This window comes from Sitodiplosis mosellana, unplaced genomic scaffold (genome assembly GCF_009176505.1).
Source record: "Sitodiplosis mosellana isolate CC-2019 unplaced genomic scaffold, AAFC_SMos_1.0 Smas_scaffold_6167, whole genome shotgun sequence".
In the NCBI taxonomy this organism is placed as follows: domain Eukaryota; kingdom Metazoa; phylum Arthropoda; class Insecta; order Diptera; family Cecidomyiidae; genus Sitodiplosis; species Sitodiplosis mosellana.
The window spans coordinates 4,946,697-4,971,717 of NW_022601408.1; the positions used below are offsets into that span (position 1 = coordinate 4,946,697).

Here is a 25,021-nt window from a genome sequence, read left to right on the forward strand (position 1 = left end):
TTCGTCCCAAAATCACGCGCCTAATGTGAAATCAATATCATATTCCTATAAGATGTTTGTTTACAGTTCGTTCGACACAGAGTAGTTGGAATGGTTGTCATTTCAAACGTTTGAATTTGGCAGATGCTGGCGTAGCGTTCTGAAAACATATATTTGAAATAGACGGTTTTTTACTTCGGGAAATGTGTATGTTTATTGCTCCGCTGTGTGAACACCATTAATTGATACAGAATTGTTTTCTCTTTAATTTAAAATCTACCATTTCTTTTGTTCAGATTATAAAAAACACCCTAATACAGACTTTGACTTTTCCGGTCTTTGGTAAAGCTTTTGTTATGGTCAAATTAAAATGATTTTTGTACGTAAACATCATTCTTACATCATTAACGTGAAAATTCAATATTTTCCCCGCACATTTTCTATATCACTTCAAACAAATTTAATTGAACCGTATTGCTTGAATGATTCCTTTGAAAGTGGTATTACTTTTCAACTCACTCCAATAGCCAACCATAAAAAAGAAAGAATGCAAAGTATATACAGTCATGGACAAAATTGAGTATACGATCCAACTATTGAGGTTTCATATGAAAATGTTGTGTTATACATAATACATTTTCAATCAGACAAATGTCTAATTTGTGCCAAATAGTGGTAAGTGCTCAAAAAAGATTTTCAATGGATATTATGTAATTTACCAGATTTTTTGAATCTGAGATTGGAAGCGGGATTTTCGAATTAGAAAAAATTGATACGGTTCGTTAAATATTTGTTTAATATTTGCATGTAAGGTAAAGTCGGGTCAGTTGGGACAGCGGGTCATTTGGGACACTGTCATTTTCTTGACATCTACCAGTCATAACCAAACGAAACTTTTGGAGAGTTGATTACACGCCAAATGAACGCTGTTTAGTGTTTTCACAGCAGTAAAAGCATGTGCGAAATTTGAATAAAAAATGTGTGCGAAATTTCAGAAAAAAATTCTGAAAAATTGTTAAAAGTTGTCGGGTCAGTTGGGACGGTTGACTGTAGAGGCTGTAACTTTCATTTGAGTAGGAATTTTCCGAAGATTGGAGTTACATTGGAAAGTTAAGGCCCGAAGCTGAATTTTTGCTGAAGAAAGTTTTTCGATTTTGTTACTGGAGAAAAAGTTATGTCAATTCTTTTGGGTGATGTCCCAACTGACCCGACACCTTTTTTTTGGCCAAAAATATGACACTTGTAAAAATCGACACAACTTTTTTTCAGCAACATAATCGAAGGACTCTCTTCGGCGAAAAGTTAGCTTTTGTGAATACTTTTCCAACGGTACCATATTCTTTGAAAAATCATTATCCAAATGAAAGTTCTTACTTCCAAGGCTAACCCGTCCCAACTGACCCGACTTTACCTTATTGATGGCAATGAAAATTTTTTTTGACCGTCTCCATTTCCCAAACAATGGTTCGGTGGAGCAAAACATATACACCATTCCGAAACAACACAAGCTTCTGCATCATGCTGTATCCCCACTTTTTCAATTTCTGTGATTTTCCTCTATTTAAACAAATATTTAACGAACCGTATACTCAATTTTTTCCAATTCGAAAATCCTGCTTCTAATCCCGGATTCAAAAAATCTGGTAAATTACATAATATCCATTGAAAATCTTGTTTGGGCACTCAATTTACACTATTTGGCACAAATTATATTTTTTATCTGATTGGAAAAGCATTAAAAAGTACACAAAATTTTCAAATGAAACCTTAATAGTTGGATCGTATACTCAATTTTGTCCATGACTGTATATATATACTATAGTATCGTCAACAAAAAGAATAAGGGATACCGAAATGTCTTGGAATGGGGTGAAGATTCGAAACTGATAAGAAATGGGCCATTGTAAAATTCTTTATCTTCACAACTTTACAGTGTCCCTCAACGACACGGAATCCTATCACGTATCATCAATGAACAGAAAATGAACAAAAAAATTATTTAACGAAAATTATTTCATTGCTATACATTCCGCATATACACTTGGCCTACGAACAATTTGACTTTTGTACTTGGATAATATTGACATTTAGCTGATGGGTGTTTCGAGTAGACACGAACTACCTATATATCTCTTCCCAACAACATCGAATTAATTTAACCCTCTAATGCATTAATTTTTCCCAGGGCGAGTTTAAATGGGAGTACTGGTACTTGGTTAATTTTTGGCCATAGATAATTAAAAAAATGTTTATAATCCTGGATTCCTCATGGTTAATTCAGGAAATACGATTGACATAAATCAGAAAACAATCAAATCCATTGTTTAAAAGTGTCAAAAATGTGTCTAATTTGGAGTTCGAATAATTTATTTTGTCAAATTTTTGTTTTTGCTCACATTTTTGTCTATAACTTTACAAACACACTACATAGACAAATATTGCCAAGAACAAAAATGAAGAAAAAACATTGACAAATAAAAATTCCTTCTGAAGCAATGTGATCCGATGTACGGTTTACGTTCTACAGGCGTTCAAATGTTGCCCGTCTAGAGGCGTTTGTATGCATTAGAGGGTTAAGTTAATTATTGATTGTATTTGAAATGATAATTTAGAAAGTGTTCTAAATTATTGATTTTGAAATTATAACTTTTACGTTTTACTGTTAAACGGTGTAAAGAAACTTGGTCTTGAATTTATGGATTTATGTGTACGTATTTGCGTCCGATGTGTATCGAGAAACCCCATCTCTTACTTTCATATAACTTAAAACACTCCATTTTACATCATTGTCTAACTTATCCACAGTTTTTTTTAATCATATTTTAATAAAACGATAGATTAATGGCAATTCATTCTCCAAAAAAATCGTACAAATAATCGTTTGAATCGTTTTTTCAATTCAATGATGTTTTTATGCTATTTCCCTTTTTTTAGAAAACAAACAGGCTAGAAATTGAGCTATCTAATTACTTCTTTTTTGGCTTCGCATGAATCTATCGATTTATAATGAGCAGGGAAGATTTTCTGTAGGATGTTTTGATGAAGCAAAATAAAGACATAGGAATCTTGAGGTTTTTTTGGGTAAATTGACTTACTCGATTTCCATTTTTTCCGATATTGTTGCAACATACATATTTACTTATTATAATTGAACATTCATATATGACTAAAATCATTTGCATTTACAGTTTACAAGCACCTTCAAGTTTATAATCATGGTGCTCAAATTATTATATGACATCAGATCCTGTTATTGTTACTATTATTGTAGATTGATTTATAGTATTCATATACATATAAAACATATTTTTAATTTGTAAAAAATAACACTTTTTAATTCAGTTTTTCTTTTGTTATGCCTAAAATTCGCAATATTCATTGAGTCTAGTTGATTAGCATTGTTGTTTAACTTTGACTTTGGCACATGCACACGAGGAGATAATGATGATTGTGGTGACGATGAAGATAATGCTTACTTCAAATAAACTTGTGGTTTGGCTACAGTTTTTCCAATTCTGGACTCCATTCAATTGGAGTATATTGATTCTACCCCATTTAAAGTCACACTACCGCACTAGGTCTATGCATAGCGATTCATAAAGGGGAAATGAGATTGTGACGCGGATGGTAAAATTAGAAAACAATGAAATCATGCCGATGTTCCCATTGTGCATTAGAAGTATGGCTTGGTTCAAATATTTAAGTAGATAAATGGTTCGTTTTGTGGTTTCACTTTGATAGTGTCTTAGTTTGTTGACTTTCGCTGCTGTTTGAAACGTTTAATGTGATTTATTGAGAATTTAACAATCGTTGATTCCATTGATGCTGTTACTACTTCGAACCACTGTTACCATTTCTGTCCGTCGTTCCGCATTGTTTCATGAAAAAAATAATTACAATATATATTAATATTTATCCATTCACCATGTCAGCTGTTGAAGCTATGTGATAAATGCGATGACGTTCAAAAGCGCATCTAATGTTTCGCTCATGTATTGTTTTTACGACGAAATTTCTATTACAAGCAGACGTTGGCAAAGAGTGGTGTTTTTTTTTTTGGTTTTATCCCCTCTAGGATTTGAAAATGGATGACCCTCTTCCACCGATTTTTAATAGAATACACTAGATAGAATGTGTTTTGAAGCCGGCTTACAATTTTTTCGACACAATTTTGCTAGCAATTTTGTCCCCATTTGGCAATTACAGTTTATTCCCATCTAGATTTTTGAGACAATGTTTAACGATTTTTGTTGCAAGCCAAAAAAAGGTGAGTGAATAAACATAAAAATGGCATCAGGCTTTAAATGTCAATATTGTGCAAAAGTTCGAAATTAATTTTGTATCTCAACACATGAGTGATTGATCGTTGCACTCTGTCGAAGCATTCGGATGACAATGTATCTATAAACCTTTGGCTTGGACAAAATGCATTTTCATATAATACATGTATATATACCTGTAATATCTGATGTGCTTGTGTGACCTGTTGCCTCGGCTATTGTCGTGGTTGTGGCAAAGGTACAGCGCTTCTGTCGCTTTAGAGCTGGTTTTCGCGTATGATAATATTGCTGATGGGCTGAACGATGGCAATGATGTCTGTTATTGATTGTTTGCATACTCCGCGATCCATCCATACTGTCGCATGAGCTACAAGTGTTCAGGTACCGTCATGATCGATTCCCATACTGATTCATGGATGAATAACTTGCTGCCGACGCAGCAACCATAGCAGCCACATGACACTGTTGCGAATAAACGATGCACATATTAATTCGATTTCCGTCACTTAATGGTTACAGCTTCATTCCAATGACTACATCATGTTTTCTTTTTCAGAGAAAACGGTATACTTCTCACCAAATTTGAAATACATCGACCATTCCAAAACAAATTGACCAAGAATTGGATTGACCATCTCTGAATTGGCTGAAAATTTGATTGGAGTCTGGTTAGGGCTGTAACTGGCACACATTTTCGAGTATTCGTAGTTTAACTTTGCCAGAAATTCATCTCGAAGAATAAACAAATGCGCTTGCGGCACCTGAAATCTAACTGAGAAGTAGTCACAAACAACACACTGCCAAACTACTAGTACCTTTGGAAAGGGAATTGATGAGAATTTTTGAATTGCAACAAACACAAATCTATTCATCTTACGGACGTAAAATATTTTAATATATTTTCGAGATTTCTTGCAAAGTTTAACTACGAATACTCAAAAATGTGTGTCAGTTACAGCCCTAACATTTTGGTTTTCATTTTTTCCTCACCAAAACAAGACTCCTTTCAAACTTTCATCCAATTTGGAGGTGGTCGATCCGATTCTTGGTCGATTTGGTGTGGCATACCGACCTATGTGAATTTGAATTTTAATGATTTATTTTGGAATTTTAGATCAAAAAATGGTAAAAAGTGTACTTTACACCAGACGTGGGCACGATTCGAAATTTTAAGGAAGTCAGACGTTAAAAAGGAAACATTTGTGGGGAAGGGGTTTAAGGACAGTATTTCATTGGTGGGGGTCAAAACAGTTTTGTTGGAAAATGCAGAGAAGGGGGGGGGGGGGGTTTAATTTATAAACACAACAAAATTCATTCAATGAAAAAAGTGCGAAAGTAAAATTTATTGTGAAATTTTTTTAAATGTTGATACATGATTTTTGATTTGAATTTTATTCATCATCATCTGTGTCTTCAAAACCACATCTATGTGCTCCATTCTTCAATTCATTGCTTAAAAACTAAATACAAAAAAATTAAGAACAGTTTTTTTCCGATTATGAATAGTGTAGTGATAAAATAAACTTATTGTGGGTTCAAATCGAATGTCAGAAAAAAATCGATCAGAAAATTGTGCTTTTAAAAAGATATTTCTTTTTTACTTTCTACGTTTTCTTCTTCTAAAAGAGAGATTTCTCTATCATCCGTATAACTTTTTGACCTACCTTTATAGTCGCTGACAAAATGACCGTTTTGGGTCCACTTTTTTGCATACTTCGCAGTTGCAAAGTATGACAAATCGTCCGGTTCATTCAACTTAATCCACATAATTGCGTTCAAGTTGACAGGAGACAATCGGCTCCTGTGTGTGTCGTTAAAAAAGTGTCCATTCCTTTTTTGAATACACAGATGTGGTTTTGAACACACAGATGATGATGAATAAAATTCAAATCAAAATCATGTATCAACGTTTATAGTGACGCAAATCATGGGTGTTAAATGTCATTCAACGCCACTAAGCTGTAGACATCTCTCTCCGGCTATACGGCAAACAACAAAACCAACACTGAACATGAAAATGACATGTTCAATTGTGTTTGTTTCGTTAGTTTCAACTGTGCCGCTACGAGAGGTCACTTTTTTCGTTTCTTGTTGTTATTTTACATGTAAAATCAATGGTATTAGACAAGGATGACGCAAATAAAAACTTAAAGTGTATACAAATAAAAATGTAAACGTAACGTTTGTTTTTTTATTATTTACTTGATGCGATGAGAATCTAATTTTTTGGGGGAAGGGGGGGGATTCAGATCCTTTGTTTTCATTATAAAAAATTTAGGGGGGGTCACGACCAGCAAAATTAGAGGGGGGAAATCCGGACGTTACCATCTCCAGGTGGGGGGGTAAATCCAGAACCCCCCAGTGCCCACGTCTGATTTACACACAATGCCTTATTGAATTTGAAATTTTATTGTTTTCAAATGCATAGTTTCAACTTGAAATTTTTTTAACAACCAACATCATCTCCCTTATCGTTTAGATAACGTAAGTATATTTCATTTTAAACAAAGGAAAGGAATAATGGAACAAAGCGGTGTGCACAAATTTTCGTATGTGTTTATAAACGAAAACATACGCTGATTTTCTCGATCCAGTAATATAAAAACGAAACACAATCAGCTTAATATGCAACGGACAACAGACCACGGACATGTGCAGCGTGCACAACTAACAATATGTGTGCCTCTGTATCTTCAAGTACATGAATCTAACTAGCATCGGAGAGGACAAACCAAACTAAACAATAAATATTACAAACTATTTACATTTAGAAAAAAAAATAAACAAAGTGAAAATCATTTATATCATTGCTTGCGCTAAGCCAGAGTTTCCTTCCTCTGAAGCTGTCAAATGTATACAAAGACATGTCGCTTTCATTTGTTCTCAAATTTAGCGCAAAATAAAAAACGTATTTCATAAAATTAAATAGGTAAAATTCATCATAGGTATGTAAACCGGTGGAATATTATTCTAAGTTTGCACTCCAGCGCAACAGTGAATTCGGGTATGAATGGTGTAATAGGAAAATGTGTCTTTGTTTTGGTTTGGTTTGGTGAGTTGGTTTGTTGTTATTTGGTTTGTGTGGAGACTGGAGTGTACATGAATTTATGTGGGTTTGTGTGGTGCATTGACCACAAAATATTACGAAACTGCACATAATTTATTGTCCCCATAATACCCAACGTTTGTAACGGTTGATAAACGAATACTAAAGGAAAGTTGAACTCGCATTCACTTTAGCAAAAAATTTGACAGAGTATAATTTGATTGTACGAACGAGTTTCTCTCAAATTTTTCAATAAGTAGCCAATTGAAAAGTTGTAAACCTCAATAAAACCAGTTTGTAGTTTAGTGTTCATGTTCATATTTACTTCAATGGGTTTCTCATTCAGAATCGAATGGATGTAAGAAAGCGATTTTGCAAGAAAGTGTCTTTGAGTATACGAAATATATGAAATTTTTAAGTACTTCCCAAAGTTTTTCGAATTTTTTGTTTTGAAAATAGCACATTTTCATTGTATTATTTTTTTTCTCTGAGTTTGTTATTCAATTTGTGAGAAATTAATAAAGTTGGTTTTAAAAAATTTAGACAAATTTAAAAATTCCTAATTCACATATGCAGACAATGCGTTGTGAAAATGAAGAAGCGAAATAGAACCCATAGAACTGAAACAATGTGTCCAAAACGCATGAATACGGCATCGCATAAGGCAGTTATCGTATAAATATCGCGCGATAATTTTCTGCTTGCGTTGCCGCAGTACACGATATTTCAATGGCCATCATCTTGCTACGCTCGCTTGCGTTCGCTTCGTTATATGTGTAAAGCAATTCGAAATATCGTATACTGCGGCAACGCAAGCAGAAAATTATCGCGCGATATTTATGCGATAACTGCCTTATGCGATGCCGTATTTATGCGTTTTGGACACATTGAACCGAAACGAGAGCGACCCGAGGCGCGCGAGTGGACGAATTTTTCAAAACCAACTTTATTAATTTCTCACAAATTGAATAACAAACTCAGAGAAAAAATAATATAATGAAAATCTGCTATTTTCAAAACAAAAAAATTCACCCACAGAACCAATAACACGTGCCATTCAAATTTTCTGTCATTCCATCAATTTATGCCCAGCGAAGCGGGCTGGGCTACGCTTGTTTATTATAAGAAGTTGACCACTTTGAATGGTATAAGTAGGTAACCCAATGAGGAATTATGGTATTCTTGTAACGCGTATTGTATGAAAATGTACACCGTTTGTGCACACACTGTGTACATTTTCATTACAAAATTGTTACAGATATTGTACACATTCCTCATTGGGAAACTCAGGTTATTTGATAACACTAGTCAACAATTGTGGAAAAAATTCGTCCTGGGTATTTGATACAAAATTATTCCCATAACCTAAGAACATATTTAACCTGTTTTCTTGGTTTCAATATAGATGTTTTGTTGAAAAACATGAAGAAAAAAATCATCAAAATCGCAAAATGAAATTATGTGAACACGAATTAATATAGGAAAACCATAGGAGTGATGAAATAACATCACTGTGATGTTCTTAGGCTATGGTAATTTTTTTTTGTAATAGTACGATTCATAGGACCGAAAATCATGTTTACTAATGCTGTATGTGTATAACATACATGATTTAACGACAAAAAAAACAACGTTAATATTGTAAAATGGAAAAGAAGGAGAAGAAAATCGGCAAAAGCAAGAGCAACGAGCGAGAAGAAGAAGCGACAACAAGAAATGCTTTCGGCGTGAGTTACATATTTCTAAAAATATACGTGCAATATTATAATGATTTCTGAAACGAATAATGTACGTAGGACCTGTTAAATATATTCGATGTTCCATTTTATGCAAGATGAGCTGAAGCAACGCTTACAGCTAAACGGGAAAAGAAACACGAAGAAAAAATATTCCATTTGGTAAAATATAGGGAACTCGAGTTGAATGGGACTGTGCTAGATGGTGTTGCCACATCATGGAACGGTACAAATTTCAGAATATTCGATGAAAGACTATCGACAAAATGCAAGACACCAAATGTGAAATAGGCACATGGCGAAGATATGTGTTGTCTTTATTAGAATACCGCTAAAGGGTTATTATGTGCGATTTTTTTCCCTCATTTATCTTATTAGATTCAGCTCTGCCTATGCTTCTGCATTTTCAAGTAGAATAGAATGATTTTTTTTATTGAAACATGCCATAGTCACATTATTATGGTTGGAAGCTTTAGAGTCGTTTTTGGTATACCTTTTTTCTCTTCATCATTTTGTGTTTTGTTCTTGCCGCCGAATAACAATACCTGTATGATTTGCATTTCACCAAGGGGCCAATCATAGCTTAATATTCTATAAACAGTACCAAATATATAAATGATATTTAGAAATAAAGAAACGTTCGTTTTCATAAGTTTTGATTTGCTTGGAGAGTCAGTCATTTCATTGCCTCTCTCTCTAGGGGCAAGACACGGTATAAATTTGTCCTAATTCAACTATTTCGAACGATTTTTTCATTGTTTCTTCTAATTCCATGAGTTTTTGCTAATTTTTTAGTTTTTACTTCCATACATTTAGTATTACCAATGCATTTCTTATGGAGATTTTTGTTTTGTTTATTTATTGTTGTTTGTAAACAAATCTGCCTATCTTTTTGCATTGTCTCTATGTATTGCTTATGGACATATACTATGAACAGTGCAATGCGTTGATATAGGCAGACTTGTTGACAACACACTCAATATTATAGCGACATCTATTATTAAAATAGCTTGTAGTAAATGCATTTATAGCATTTCCCTGTAGTTGCGATGTTTCCTATTAAGTTCCCTTGTAGTACTGACACATTCATGTTTGACACTTGTTAACTACATACCACAGGGGAATTTAATAGGTAACATCGCAACTACAGTGAAATGCTATGAATGCGTTTACTACAAGCTATTTTAATAATAGATGTCGCTATAATATTGAGTGTGAAATAACGGTAAATAAACAAAACAACCTCCATAAGGAAATGTATTGGCAATGCTATATGTATGGAACAAACAAGTTTCAGTCTCTCTAATTTCTGCTAATTTTGCTATTTTTGAACGAAATATCACTATTTTTTTAATCGTGTCTGTCCCCTAGCTCTCTCTTGTGGTTTTATTCGCATCACAACAAATTCATCTTGACCAATTTTTGCATAAAAATATTAGATTTGAAGAGTGTGGACACTCGGGGTGAAACACATTTTACAACAAAATAACCGTAATAAATGAAAAATGTAGATTAATTGAGACCAAAAAAAAACTTAATCATATTTTGAGTTTACGGAACATATTATCAATATAATAATATATTACTACGTGAAAAATGTAATAGGGAGTTATCCTGTTTTTTTTTTACCATGATAAACAATAAAAAAATAAAAATTTAACAAGGGCATTTTCGAATATGTGAGTAAATTTTGATTGGCTCTTATATCAAAATATCCATTCACTCACTGATTTTTTTTTCTTGAATTTGCCCAAATATAGTTTGCAGAAGTGTTTTGAAACGTAACTTTTATAACAATATTTTGATGTAATTTTGCCTAGAGAAGAAATATTGATGGTGCATAAAGTTGATGTAGAAGTGAGAATAATATTATTGCAGTCACTGAATGAAATAGACGCATTTGTTTCATTTGAATTTTTTCTTTCAATGGGTACCTTTTCAAAGATTATATTGGGGAATATTCACCAAATGAAAGTAAAGCCTTTGCCGAGTATTTAACCATAAATTGCGTTCGGAGTGGAGATTTAACTTAAGAAGGTCTACATTCATCTAATTTTTATGTGCAGGTGTTTGTGTGTAGGTGAGTTTTTGGACGTGCATTTTTACGAAAAAGCTGAGATATAAGCGCTTCAGTGATGATGCTGTACAATTAGTTCATTGAATGCGAACATTTAGCAGGTAATATTTAAGACTTCATTGAACCGGGATTAGTGCAAGAAACGGTGTTTAAACGAAGGAAATGATTTGTTGTCGGTTCTTGATCTTATTTTGATACTTTTACATGACTACGTACCTGTCGAACCTGGTAAGTGAAAAGGTCGCGCGTTACAAGTTTTTTGTGTTCTTTATTTTCTCATTTATTTCTTTCATTTTGATTTCTCTTATTCAGTTTTGGTTTCTTTTAAATCTGTCCCTCTTTTTTGCGTTGTGCATCAAATGGAAAGTATGTATTTGTATCACTCAAATAAAAGGACGGTGTGCAAACAGAACATCTGAACATTGCTTATAAACCAGCTTTTCGTCGATACATTCTCTGTGAGCTCAGAATTTTTTTTTTTTCTCTTTTTATAATTTTTTTCCACATGGAGCTACTTTTAAATTCCACTCTCATTGAGCGCGCAAATTTCGTATCTTTAGAAGCCTTTGTGCGCAAATAAGACTTTGTAAGTGCTAAGCTCGCTGCGATTGGTTCAGTTTTTTTGGTTTTCTCAGTATGTACTCTTTGTTTTGTGTTGTGTGTGTATGTGTTTGTCTGTATTTCTTTGTATTGACTGTTGCACATTTTTCACCTAAATTTGTTCATTTCTGTTTTTATCAATGATTTTAACTATATTTTGAGTCGATTCCTAAATATAAGTTTGTTCACAAGAATTTTGCCGCACTTGTTGCAAACCGTGAAGGGAACACGTTGAATAACATCTTCTTGATGCAAATCTCTGTGAAATACGGAAATACGAATAATTTGAAATAGGAAACAGTTGAAGCGGTCAATTGGTTGGTTTATGGTTTTGGCTAAACGCAAATAAATAATTGACCAAGTATTATTGGGTATGGCTACCATATTGTAGTCACTGTCGAAATTGTTCAGTTTGTTTTCAATTATTCGCTCAAATCGTTGCAGCAAATTATTGTTCACACAAAAAATCAGTCAACCAAAAAGTTATTGATACTTCCAATTTTGACGGCCTCAGATGTCTTACCTGAGATTTTGAACGCATCGTTGGTTGGTATTTCCGTCGAATTTTCCGGGGACAACAAACACACAGAATTCTCACGAAGGCTCTGCAAAATAATAAAAGACCAAACAGTTGTAATGAAAATAAGAATGTATTTTTAATGTAATAGCCAATAGATGTAGTTCAATCCTTCCAATTTCCTATACACTAGCGTAACTAGATGGAAGGAGTTTGAGGTTCTAATTATTTATATATATCCACAACAAGAATTTCATTCCCAGTGCAAACAGAGCAAGTTGAAAAAGTCACTTCAATTCGACCTATTTTTCGAATATGAAATGGCTTCAGATCGCATTGTAACCACCATTGTTTATAATTGAAAGGATACGGCGTTTTTTGAGCCTTTTTTTAGCTAGTCGATACCTATTTTTGGCTGCGTTTTCGTCGTAGGAAGTGACTCTTCGCACAGTCAATTTCGTTCAGTAATGAATCGGCGATGCTCAGAACTTCGAAATACGAATTTTCCCGACAATATGGCATACGCCATTTTGTTTATATAGTGGCCGACTACTAGTGCACAGTTTTTGGTCAAAATCGTTTGGGCGAATTATGGAGTAATCGCGTTCAGTGTGAAATTTAAGGCAACGAACAAATAGCTGTATATATGAAATATTTTCGAATATTTTAAAATACACCATATATTTTGAATATTTAATCATGATTTGTTCACAAAATTCATCTTGATATTTTCGTATATTTGACATATTTGGCTATATTTCAAATATGCCGCATATTTGAAATATGACGGAATGTCACTGTAAATAGAGAAATATACGAAAGTATTGTCATATTTTAGGCGTCGCAAGCTCTTAGATTCAAGGAGGTCGACTTTTCATAAAAATTGACTTTTTTTCTTTTATATGACACACTCAAAATGAACCGTAGTAAATTTTTGAATATTTTATTCGTATATATTACGATGGCTTTGTAATATCTACGATTGATTTGTGCATATTACGATGAAGCCTTTTTGAATTTGAGAAAGTTACAGATTTACGAATATATTCGTGTATTTTACTATGGCATCCGTGGTTTTGCATCGAGAAATACGTCATCAATGTTGCGATGAAGTTGTATTCATTTTACGATACAGTTGTTTACAGTGTTTCGAAGCGCGTGAATTTTGAGGTGGGTAGCATACCCACTTTCACGAAGAAGCAATGAAACCATAACTATCATGCATAGTAGTATTTACGAATGCAATCGTAGAATGTACGAATATTTCAACCGATGCAAAATTCAATCGTAAAATACAGTAATAATGGGTGTTTCTTTTAAGAGTGATAGAACTTTTTTTTCGAATAAAACATAAAATTAATGAAATGACCAATATTTTGGCTTTATTAGCTCACAAATGCGTGGGTATTTATTCTTTAAATATTACTTTGGGGACATGACCTCACCCCGTCCTTTTTTGGGGGGACCCCGAATGGTCAATTTTTTAGCTACTTTTTTCTTGCTTTCACATGCACATATTTGCCCATTAAAGTGACCTAGCGCCCAAAATATTGTCGGGTTTTGGCCAAAATTTGTATGATTCCATAAAATAAATACGAATAAGACCAAAACTCATTAGTTGGTGTCGATTTCATTAATTTTTCTATGTTTTATTCGAAAAAAAAGTTCTATAACTCTAAAAAACACCCTTTATATTAGTAAATAGTACCACGTTATATGTTGAGTGCATAAACATTGCCAATATTCAATTGATACTTTGAATATTTATTTAATGCACTATCTGAACTGAAGCTCTTCAATAGCTCCTGGTCTAAGAATGTGTTGTGAATATGAAAAAAAAATCTACCAAAAAACTCCGGCAGAAGATGTTGTTTTCAGTATCTACATATACAGCCTAAGACAAAAAATGATGCATTAAAAAAAATGTTGTTTCAAGTTTTCCCGAGTTGTTCTAGGTGGTTCGAAAACGTTTTTCTAATCGGGCATTTGGTATCGATAGAAACCTCTGGCAAGCTTGGAAGTCAACCAAGCATCTCCATTGAAACAGCCACTTGAAAATTATTGCAAATTTCCAGTTTGTAACATTTACACAGTTAAATATTTGAGTGTAAGTAGAAATATTGAGATGGGTTAATATGTTAATATAGAGACTCATACCAATCTAAGATGAATCTACTCCAAAAATTTGGTGAAATGAGCTATCATTCCAGTATCACTACTTGCAAATATTTTGCTAAGAAACGTAATTTTGTTTGTTTTCAAACTGAGAGGAATTGAAGTACAGCAAAAACTAAGACTTTCTTTGTCGCGGAACTTTCCGGTTTGGTCACCAATGGGCCAGCCATTCAAAAGTCCAAAAAAGACTTTTCTAAGGAAGAAATGGGAAATTTTTCAACCATGATAAAAAATATCAAAGAATGTGTGAAGGCTTTATATCATTTGTGCTTTTTGCAATGAAGTACAGTGTATTTGAGTCCGAAGAATTTACGCCTCGTTCTTTGCATTGTGTTATTGATGAAAAACCTTAAAGTGGTAATTTGGCCTTACGAGAGTCTGCCATTTTCTTGTAAACAGCTCCAACGATTTTCTTCTAAAATTTCTTCAATGTCAGCCACTTCCCTCAGGCTATAGGGTTGCTCAAAAAGGAGTGGATTTTCGTATCTGAGCATTATTATTTATTTTGACAAGTGTACGGTATTTACAACTTTTCCGAAGACACTTTTTGAAAATTCCCATCCGTTTAGAAGTTATAGACTTCGGAAAAACGGGAAAAACGGGAAAATCGCAATGAAACGTCCCGAGACCATTTCCAATTTGCGGAGTTTTCTAATTTCTGAGGTTTTTTCAGTTTTATCCAAAAATGGTGTATCAAATGAAAAACTGATAGGGAGAATGATTTGCTTAATTGAAACCGATATATTGAACACTGTTCAATCAAGTTATTTTAGTGATTATAAATATATAGTAAGTCTGTTAGTTTATTTTACTGGATAAACTACTCCTCGAAACAAACCGAAATAAATGATTACCGGCTGTTCTTATTATATCATACGATAGTAAACAGAAAACGTTAGCATTCTATATACAATTTTGTATATGCAAATTCTCTGATGGAACAAATCGGTTTCGATTTGTTAATGATTGAAGATTGATGATTGGCGCAGACAATATGGAACAGATTACTTCGTGACTTAATTTTTAACTTCATGGTAAAGGTCGAAAATCTCAAGCTGATCTGCTAATATAGTTATTCAACGAAATGGAAAAGACTTTCATTACGTTTTTTCATTAAAAATGAAGTAGATTTCCCTTTGTTTTGAATGAAATGATTCGGAAACCCCGTAAATTAGAAATGAACCCCGGAAATCAGAAATTTTCCATACAAATTTTCAAACCTGAAATTCATTTCTAATCTCTGAGGTTTTCTAATTTTCGGGTTTCTAATTTGCGGGGGTGCACTGTAGGGCTATGCTTTTAAGGGCATTCGTAAAAATTGGATTGAAAATTAGAACAGCTTAACTTATGAAAACTAAAACAGCTTAATTTATAGTCTTTTTTATCCTAGTATAATATTATAGCCTATATTATTATTTGAAACAGTAGATTTTGTTATATGGGTGGTACTCATTTTCGTATCTTTTGGGAAAGTTGATCTTGCATCTTCATCTATAAGAGCCTTCATTTTGGTTGTTGACATGTTGAATAGGATAACACTGTCGGAATTTTCACTATTTCTGTGTTGGTATTTCTGCAACTCTGGAAAGCTATGTATACTGCTACATGTATTTGCTTGGAGCCCTACAAGAGTTTTGCGACAACGTTTACGCAAACGTATCGCCAACCTTCCGCAATGGTTGTCACAAAATGCATTAACTGCGATCAACTTCATTCGAATTCAGCATGTTGTATTTTTAGAGGCTGCAATGGCTGATTATTCTACTTAATAATTATTTTGAATAACTTTTTATTTCTTATAAGCAACGATGAGCAACATGAAAAGTTTGAATAAAACCGTTTGAAATTATGTTTCCAATGTGATGAAGTTGGATTCGATTCGAATTTACAGGTTTACGCAATGCGATATGTCGCAGATATGTCGGCGTAATGATTTTGCGTAAACCTGTACATTGAAAAACCTATCGCAATGTGAAATATCGCGGGAAGGTTTTGCTTTACGGCGACATGTTGACGTAAACCTCAATGTATCGCAAAATTCTTGTAGGGGAACCCGGTTGACCGAAGCGCCCTCTGAAGAACCAATTGCGAGTTCGTAATGTCTGTAATAATAATCCATCAATGGGAATCCATTCTGGTAATATACGGAATTCACGGATATCCGTGATTTCCGTATATTACCAGAAATACCAACACAAAAATGTTAAAAATTCTGACAGTGAAGAATAATGAAATATTCACGCACACAGAAAATAATGCTAGGAATATCGATAGGTTCACCGTGAAATTTGACATTTCAATGAAACATTTCTCGGAATCACCTTACCAGTGTTGACATAATTTCAAACATCTAGAACTATAAATACTTTCACGGTGACAGATGGCATTGATTTGCGTTGGATATTCGGAACTTCTATTTATATATCATCTATGATGATGAAATTCAATTATCATTCGGAATATAATGAGCAATAATCAGCGAACGAATGTAGCATTACCGATGAGAGGCTTATGCATTTTCATAAGAAAAGATCAATATTATACAGATATCGTAAATTACATAAGTAAATGAACTGCTATTGTGTCAACCATGGGTGTTGAATGTTATTCAATGCCACTAAGCTGTAGACATCTCTCTCCGGCTATACGGCAAACAACAGAACCAACACTGAACATGAAAATGACATGTTAAATTGTGTTTGTTTCGTTAGTTTCAACTGTGCCGCTACGAGAGGTCACATTTGTCGTTTCTTGTTGTTATTTTACATATAAAATCAATGGTATTAGACGAGGATCTAAAATCTTGTTCATGGAAAATAATAATAATAAGAAGAAACAAAAATAAAATGAATGACTGCGGTCAACCAAGCTAACAAAAAGGAAAAAAGAAACCGAGAAAATGTTGTGCTCTCTAAACACGCTGCTACGCACGTATTCATGATAGGTTACATGTTAATTTACAATATATCAAACGCAACGAAGTGAATAAATTTTAATTAAAAGTTCAAGTTCCTGTCTTTTTTGTGCTTCGAGCTTGGGAGTATCGGGCTATCCATCGTCGCTATGGTTTAAATTCATCAAATTTAATGGCGACGGTAATCTGTGTTATTAATCTTTATTCACTGTAAGAAGAAATTGTATTGGTTTTTATAGAAAACTGAAAACTTTTACCACTCTAGCCTTTTTGTTGTTGTGGAACTACGACATTTCCAGGACGTGCTCACTCTATCTGCACACCGGTGTGCGAGCTATTGCCATAATTAAACTCACAAGCCCTTTTTCATTTTTAAATTTTCTTTCCATTAACATATAAAACAGACGCATTCCCTTCATCGACATCTGATATACTGACGTCAGATGTTGCTATCCAGTATTCTCTATATTTGCAATTAAAGTTTCACCATAAGACCATTCTGGGTGTATTGACTTTAATTTAGTCTGAAAGATTTGGTGAAAAAAAATGAAACGCAACCCTTTTATTTGCTGCCTCAGATTGTGCCAATAACCATTCGTAAACTTTTCTTCAGGGCACGTTCGATGGAAACTTTATGCATAATTAAAGTGGCTCCATTACAGACAAATTGTGATTTCTTTATGCGCAACAGGCTTAAAAGTTGTAGCTGATCCTAAAAAGTAACAGCGATTTTCGGTGACAATAACCTGTTCTGAAATTAGTAGGCGGCTGAAAAGCCGTGTTTTGGCACAGACTTTTACTTTTCCGTACACAACGTGTCAAGGGAAAGTATAGGAATTGGTCCCGAAAACTTTTTTCGCAAAATTAGCTTAGATCATCATAAAAACTCATGAAACACTTTTTGAGACACTTTTCCGTTCGTGTGCCGTCGTCGTTGTCGTTGTCGTTGTCGTCGTTGTCGTAGCTGTTTGTAAACACGATAACTCAAAAAATAATCGAGATAATCAAAATCTGGAAACGCCAACAGTTTTGTATTCGAAAAACTTAGTTTAAGTTCGAAGATGAGCCATTTTTGATTTGATCCTGGGGTACTTGCCCTAAGAAAAACCTCAAAAAATTGACACTTTTGTATGGGAGGTACCTGTAAATCGACTCCGATTGGCTTCAAACTTTCTGGTATTTCATTTTTTGGGATAAAAATAAGGTTCTGAAAGTTTGAAACCAATCGGAATCAATTTACGGGTACCTCCCATACAAAATTTTTGAAATTTTGACTAAAATTACCGATTTTTGAACAATTTTGTATGGGAGGTACCCGTTAATCGATTCTGATTGGCTTCAAACTTTCTGAGGTTTCATTTTTTGGAGAAAAAATAAGATTCTGAAAGTTTCATGTTGATCGCATGTGCAGAAGTTTGGTTTTTGGCCCTCAATTTTTTCCAAGAAAATTTCGACAAAAATTGAGGACAAAAAATCAAACTTCTGCAAATGCGATCAACATGAAACTTTCAGAATCTTATTTTTTCTCCAAAAAATGAAACTTCAGAAAGTTTGAAGCCAATAGGAATCGGTTTACGGGTACCTCTCATACAAAATTGTCGAAGTTTTAGTTAAAGTGACCGATTTTTCACTTTATTTTTATTATTATATTTTTCCTATATGTTTTAGTATATTTCTCACTTTGCAATCATAAATTCTGACACATGTTATATAAAAATACAGTATTCGATTGTTTTCACATCGAGTTACGCTCATTTTCGATGAGAAATATGTCATTTTACTCGAAATATGGATAATTTTGTATGGGAGGTAACCGTAAATCGCTTCTGATTGGCTTCAAACTTCCTGGGATTTCATTTTTTGATGACAAAACAAGATCCTGGCGGCCCATGGCCAAATTATGGTCGTTTCAATTCACTGGCCGAAATTCGACTACTATACCTGGCCATTCGATCTAACTGTGAGTCACTGTTTCATTCGAAAAGTTTTGAAAAGTAGATGTCATTTTTGGTATAAAACATCAAAACCGGCCCGCATTTGGCCAAGATATGGCCATTTGAAAATTTTGGTCATCATTTTCCGATTTTAATGTTTTAAACCAAAAATGAAATCTACTTTTCAAGATATTTCCAATGGTGTAACGCACGGTTAAGCATTGATGTGGCAAAGAACAGAAACAGAATTCAGTACATTTGCGACAGAAACAGAAAAATAATTCTGTCGCTGGCCATGGAAACAAGAATTTCTGACTTCTCCCTGTTGCCGTCAACCAAAATAAGTCAAAAGTACTGGTTCTATGGCCAGCGACAGAATTATTTTTCTGTTTCTGTCGCAAATGTGCTGAATCCTGTTTCTGTTTTTGTTCTTTGTCAAAACAAGGCTTTAGATCGAATGGCCAGGTATAGTAGTCGAATTTCGGCCAGTGTATTGAAACGGCCGTAATTTGGTCATAGACCGCCCACCTTGGCCGGTCAATCCTAAAATTGGATTGGAATTGTCCAAATATTTGGATCTATTTGGTAAGAAAAACAAATAAAATCAAAGGTAAACTAATATTTCAACCGTTCCGGTTTCTTTGCCTGTGCGAAATCAGCTGTAAATAGCTGGAAAGGATTTCGCGAGAATCACTCTTTTCAATTACTTTTCACTGAAAAGTAATAGTTAGGGAAAAAGTAATTTGAAAAGTAATTGAAAGAAAAAAGTAAATGCGAAAATAATTTTGGCCCATTACGGATCCTCCTTTAAAATTTACAAATCGCCAATAAAAATAACAAAACGGCAATGAAATTGACAAATAAATTCTACAAACCCCAAGCGCGACTCCACACTTAGCTTCTAAATGTGACACCTTGGTAAGTGTGAGCATTCGTTTTGCGAATAAGCGACAAAGAGGATGGAAAGAAGTTCGCGTGTGGTAGTGAGCAGCCTGATGCGATGCTTCTCAATGTAGCGACTAATACACGCGCACTTGTTTTCACTCTCTTTATTGCTTGTTCGCACGACGAATGCTCACACTTACCAAGGTGTCACATTTAGAAGCTAAGTGTGGAGTCGCGCTTGGGACTTGACAACAAATCGAAATGAAATGTAACAAAACAATCAATAATATTCACCCTTTATCACATATCGGTTCCTAAAGTAACCAGATACGCCAGACGCTATAGCTATGAAACCACTGAATATTTTTCCATTCTTGTTTGGAAACAAATGTAGGAAATTGAACTAGCTTTCATTTGATTTTTTACAGGCTACAATTGGTTAGTTGAATGGAAAGTTTTTTCTGTTCATGTACTGCCGTAAAAAAATGCGAAATTATAGCAGAATTCCACATTTTTACTCCTCTTATCTTGTGGGTTTGTACAATGTACATTCTTTTCAATTGTCAAATAAGGACTCGTAGGACCAAAACACATCAATTTAACTTTCTGCGTCATTAGTAATATGAAATTTTTCAAGCTTTTATAGTGATTTGCCACTTTTGACTCTTTTCCGATTTTCTCGACAAATACGCAATTTTTCAAAAATCTAAGTATGGGGTCTTTCTCTATTTATCGCACAAAACATATATTCGGTCTAGCAATTAATAACCGGAATTTTACGGCAGATGGCGCCATTCACATATGCGTGTTCGCACATTTGTGTCACATATGTCATTTCAAAGCTTCATTTGACAGCTAACAAAGTCAGTATACAAAAGTATTCTATCTTGTGCGCAACATTTTTTTCAAAACAATGGAAAACTTCTCAAATCGGAGAAAAAAACAGCATTTGCGGGAAGTTTTGTTGGGGCACTTTTTTGCAAAGAAAACTGCTACGGAAAGTCGTCGTTTGCTGGATGAAGTTTATGGTGAATATTCTCTTTCGAAAAGCCAGTGTGACGAATGGTTTCAACGCTTCAAAAGTGGCAATTTTGATGTCAAAGACAAAGACCGCCCTGGACAGCCGAAAAAATTTGAAGACGAAGGATTAGAAACATTGCTCGATGAAGACTCAAGCCAAACGCAAGAAGAGCTGGCGGAAGCATTGGGAGTTGCCCAAACTACCATTGCATATCGTTTAAAAGCATTGGGAATGATCCAAAAGCAAGGCCATTGGGTCCGTCATGAATTGATGCCAAGAGATGTCGAACGTCGTTTTCTTCTGAGTGAGTTGCTTTTACAACTCTACAGAAGAATATAGAATATAGAATATAGAAAGGATTTTTGCATCATATCATAACGGGCGACGAAAAGTGGATTTACTACGAGAATCCAAAACCTAAAAAGTCGTGGGTTAAGCCCAGCCAACCAGCAACATCGCAGCCAAAACGAGACTTCCACTGTGACAAGGTTATGCTCTGTATTTGGTGGGACCAGAAAGAACCAGTGTACCATGAATTTCTGGAAAGTGGCCAAACAATCAAAGGACCTCTGTACCGAACACAATTGATCCGTTTGAGCCGAGCAATCAAAGAAAAACGGCCAGAAACGCAGACCAGACACGACTCTATTATTTTTCACCATGAAAATGCTCGACCTCATATTGAAGCGTCAGTCAAAACTTAATTGGAAAACGTAAGATGGGAAGTCTTGCCTCACCCGCCCTATAGCCCAGACCTGGCGCCATCCGACTACCACTTGTTTCGATCGATGCAGAATGCCCTTTCCGGAATAACCTTCTCTTCACTCGACGAAGTCAAAAAATGGGTCATCTAAGACGAACAATTTTTTTTTGACGGAATCCATAAATTGCCAGAAAGATGGGCAAAAGCCAAGGCTTCCGATGGCCAATACTTTGAACAAAAAATATCTAACCATTTTTCAAAATAAAGCTCTAAAATTTGAAAGAAAAATTCCGGTTTTTAATTGCTAGACCTAATATCAAAATGATTCAAAAACAAAAAATTGTGCATCAAAGGGTTAACATTACGTTCAATGAAATTTCCAGATTGAGAAAATAATTTTGACAATATTGGCAATAGAATTGCCAAATTAGAAAATAAATCTGACAAAATGGATATAAAATTGACATTTTTTGCAATAAATTTGACATAAATTTATTTATTTAGTGCTTGCTATTGTCAAATTTATTGTAGAAAGTGTCATTTTCATATTTATTCTGTCAGAATTATTTTCTCAATTCGACCATTTCATTATGTAATGTGTATAATATGTGGTAATGTTATCCTTTTGATTGTCCTTGGGGCGTCATAAAAAGTAATAGTTTCATTGAATTGAAATTCGAATATAATATATCTAGTTTTTTTAGAAATGAATTTAATTCAATTAATTATTTATATAATTTTTATTATTATATAATATATTTATTGCAAGACAAATATCACTTATCTCTTATCAGTTAGGCGATTTTTTTTTTATCAAAAACCACGTATGGTGGGAGACCTTTCATGGTTTTTCGCGTATTTTGCATCACTGATAAGAATTAAGCGATATTCGTCTTCAGCAAAGTTATAGGAGATTTTCGATACCATAATTTTGCCGAAGACACCATTTCGTTATCTCTTATCAGTAACGCTAAAAACCGCAAAAAGCGCGAGACGTTTCTTATCATTTTTCGCGTAACTGATAAGGGATGTCGTGATGGTACATTCGGTAAAATTATAAAGCGATGAGAGTACTATAACTTTGCTGAAGAAACCAAATCATTATCTTTTATCATAGTCCAATTTTCATATAAAATTCATTTGGAGCGCTGTCTAGGGGGATTTATCTCTCGCGAATGCATTTGTATTTCAGAACAAAAATTCGAATGCTTACGAGTGCTCCGTACCATAGTGCGAATGTTTGCGAATGCATTCGCAGTTTGGTACTAAAATACGAATGTCTACGGATGTCTGCAGATGTTTACCAACGTGCCTAATGACATTTCAATTTGTTGACTGTTCATACTAGTAAAAGTGGTAAATAATATTTATATTGTGTTTTAAAATTATGGAATTGGAAAAAGATTTCAAAGAATATTTTCTACTCGATATTGTCAGAGTTTTGAGTGAATATGAAATCTTTCCTTTCATACATAACTCTTGAAACCATAAATGATGAATAGAGTTGAATTGACAGCTCATGGATGGACGGACGGACGGACATCAAAAGTTCGTCTGTTTAGTATTTTTCGTAGTGAAAATCACTTAGAAAAACACATTAATCTGTTTAAAACGATATCAGAAATGAATTCCCCGTTAAAAAGTAAGTAAAGAAAGCTCATCAGATGTTTTAAAAATTGAGCGTTTGGATTTCCTAAATTCAAATTTCGTCCGTCCTGTGATAATCGATTGGCTGCTTAGTCAATATTTCGACGCGGTTAGTGATTTTATATGCATTGTACATTGATTTGATTTCTTTCCTAGACCTTTGAGTAGAAATGTAACTGCGATGCAAATAATGACAAGTATAATATAAAACGGTTTCATATTATTAATTGGACTTTGCGCACCTCTTGTAAGTTGTGTATGAAATTGAGGAACGTTTTGATAAAAATGGGAGAAAAAATAACTTCATAATGAATTTATTGCCATGCAATGTACTATATAAATCCAAATGCCCACAGCAGTACAAAGCATAATAAGAATAAGTGTACGTATCATATATTGTGAATGCTATTTCGTGTCATATATAAAGTGATTTTCAGGTACGGCTCGTCGTTTATTGTGAGTATTTGTTTCCATTTTCTTTGAAATTTGTTGTTTCTGTTCTTGTTTTTGTGCTGCTGCTACTGTTTTGTTGTTTCTTCAATTTTCCGTCTGTTTGTTACGTGCCAAAAATTCCGAATTTTGACGAACATTGTGATCACAAGTGGTACGAGTTAACACACGATTGGTTTATGTATTTTTATCCGAACACCGAATCTCGCCTTTTTATTTTATTTTCATTTCCCACATACATATATTGTGATTTGTTCCTAGAACTGCTAGTGTTTTGCTATTGTTATTGTTCGTTCCGATTCGGCATTTGCTTTGCTGCCTTTTTATTTATCGAAACTACTTTATAGACTTTTAAATATATATGTATATGTATGTATTTTATATGTACCCGAAGTGCCGTTGCAAAATTATGGAACAATGGATAGAATATATGTTTATATGTGTTTTTGCTGGCTAACACGCATTTTCATTTTTTCGTTTTCGGTGTTCTTTTATGTTTTATTGATTTTCCTTTGTATGTTTCGTTTGGTGAATTTGAGCGCATTTCCATAAATATCAAAGAGACCAAACGAGATACGCGAACTTGAGCAATGTAAAAAGCTTCGCAAAAGAAGCAGCTTGAACCCAACGCATGCTTTTTTCAAATTTTTCCCCAAAGATCTTTAGATGTTCTATTATTAGTTTCAATGCAATAAACTGTATACACACAACTTAAAATTATTATTCAATTGAAAAATAAACCGAATTACATATATATACAGGGTGATTCATAATTCCATGCTAATCTCTCTACGACAGATTCCTTGGCTCATGAGGAGTAAAAATGTGTACGGACACTTCTCCGAATTCGGCCTCTATACCAAAGATTTGGCCGCCGGCGCATTTTTGGCCGCGCCGCTGTGCTTCTACGCCAAAAGCCATTGTGAGCCCATTTTTGGACATAAATGCATGATTTTTGGCTCATTGGAAAGATATTGAGGCCCACTAGATTCTCCAATCCAAAAACGGTGAAAATGTTTGACTAAGGGGTTAAAATTAACCCATACCGGAAAGTATG

At 34.1% G+C, this 25,021-nt stretch overlaps 1 protein-coding gene across 4 annotated transcripts in view; it reads right to left on the bottom strand.

Moving 5' to 3' along the window:
* Window positions 1-179: 179 nt before the first annotated feature.
* LOC129575747 (dopamine receptor 2) overlaps window positions 180-25,021 on the bottom strand; it is a 42,217-nt gene continuing 17,375 nt past the window's right edge. For 2 of the 4 annotated variants that reach the window (XM_055459725.1, XM_055459724.1), the window contains exons 4-7: window positions 12,242-12,323; window positions 11,335-11,977; window positions 4,436-4,721; window positions 180-3,835 (exon numbers count right to left, since the gene is read on the bottom strand). In XM_055459725.1, coding sequence (XP_055315700.1) covers window positions 11,888-11,977; window positions 12,242-12,323 — 172 coding nt within the window. In that variant the 3' untranslated portion in view covers window positions 180-3,835; window positions 4,436-4,721; window positions 11,335-11,887. The remainder of the gene's footprint in view (window positions 3,836-4,435; window positions 4,722-11,334; window positions 11,978-12,241; window positions 12,324-25,021) is intronic. The other 2 variants (XM_055459727.1, XM_055459726.1) reach the window with 1 other exon arrangement.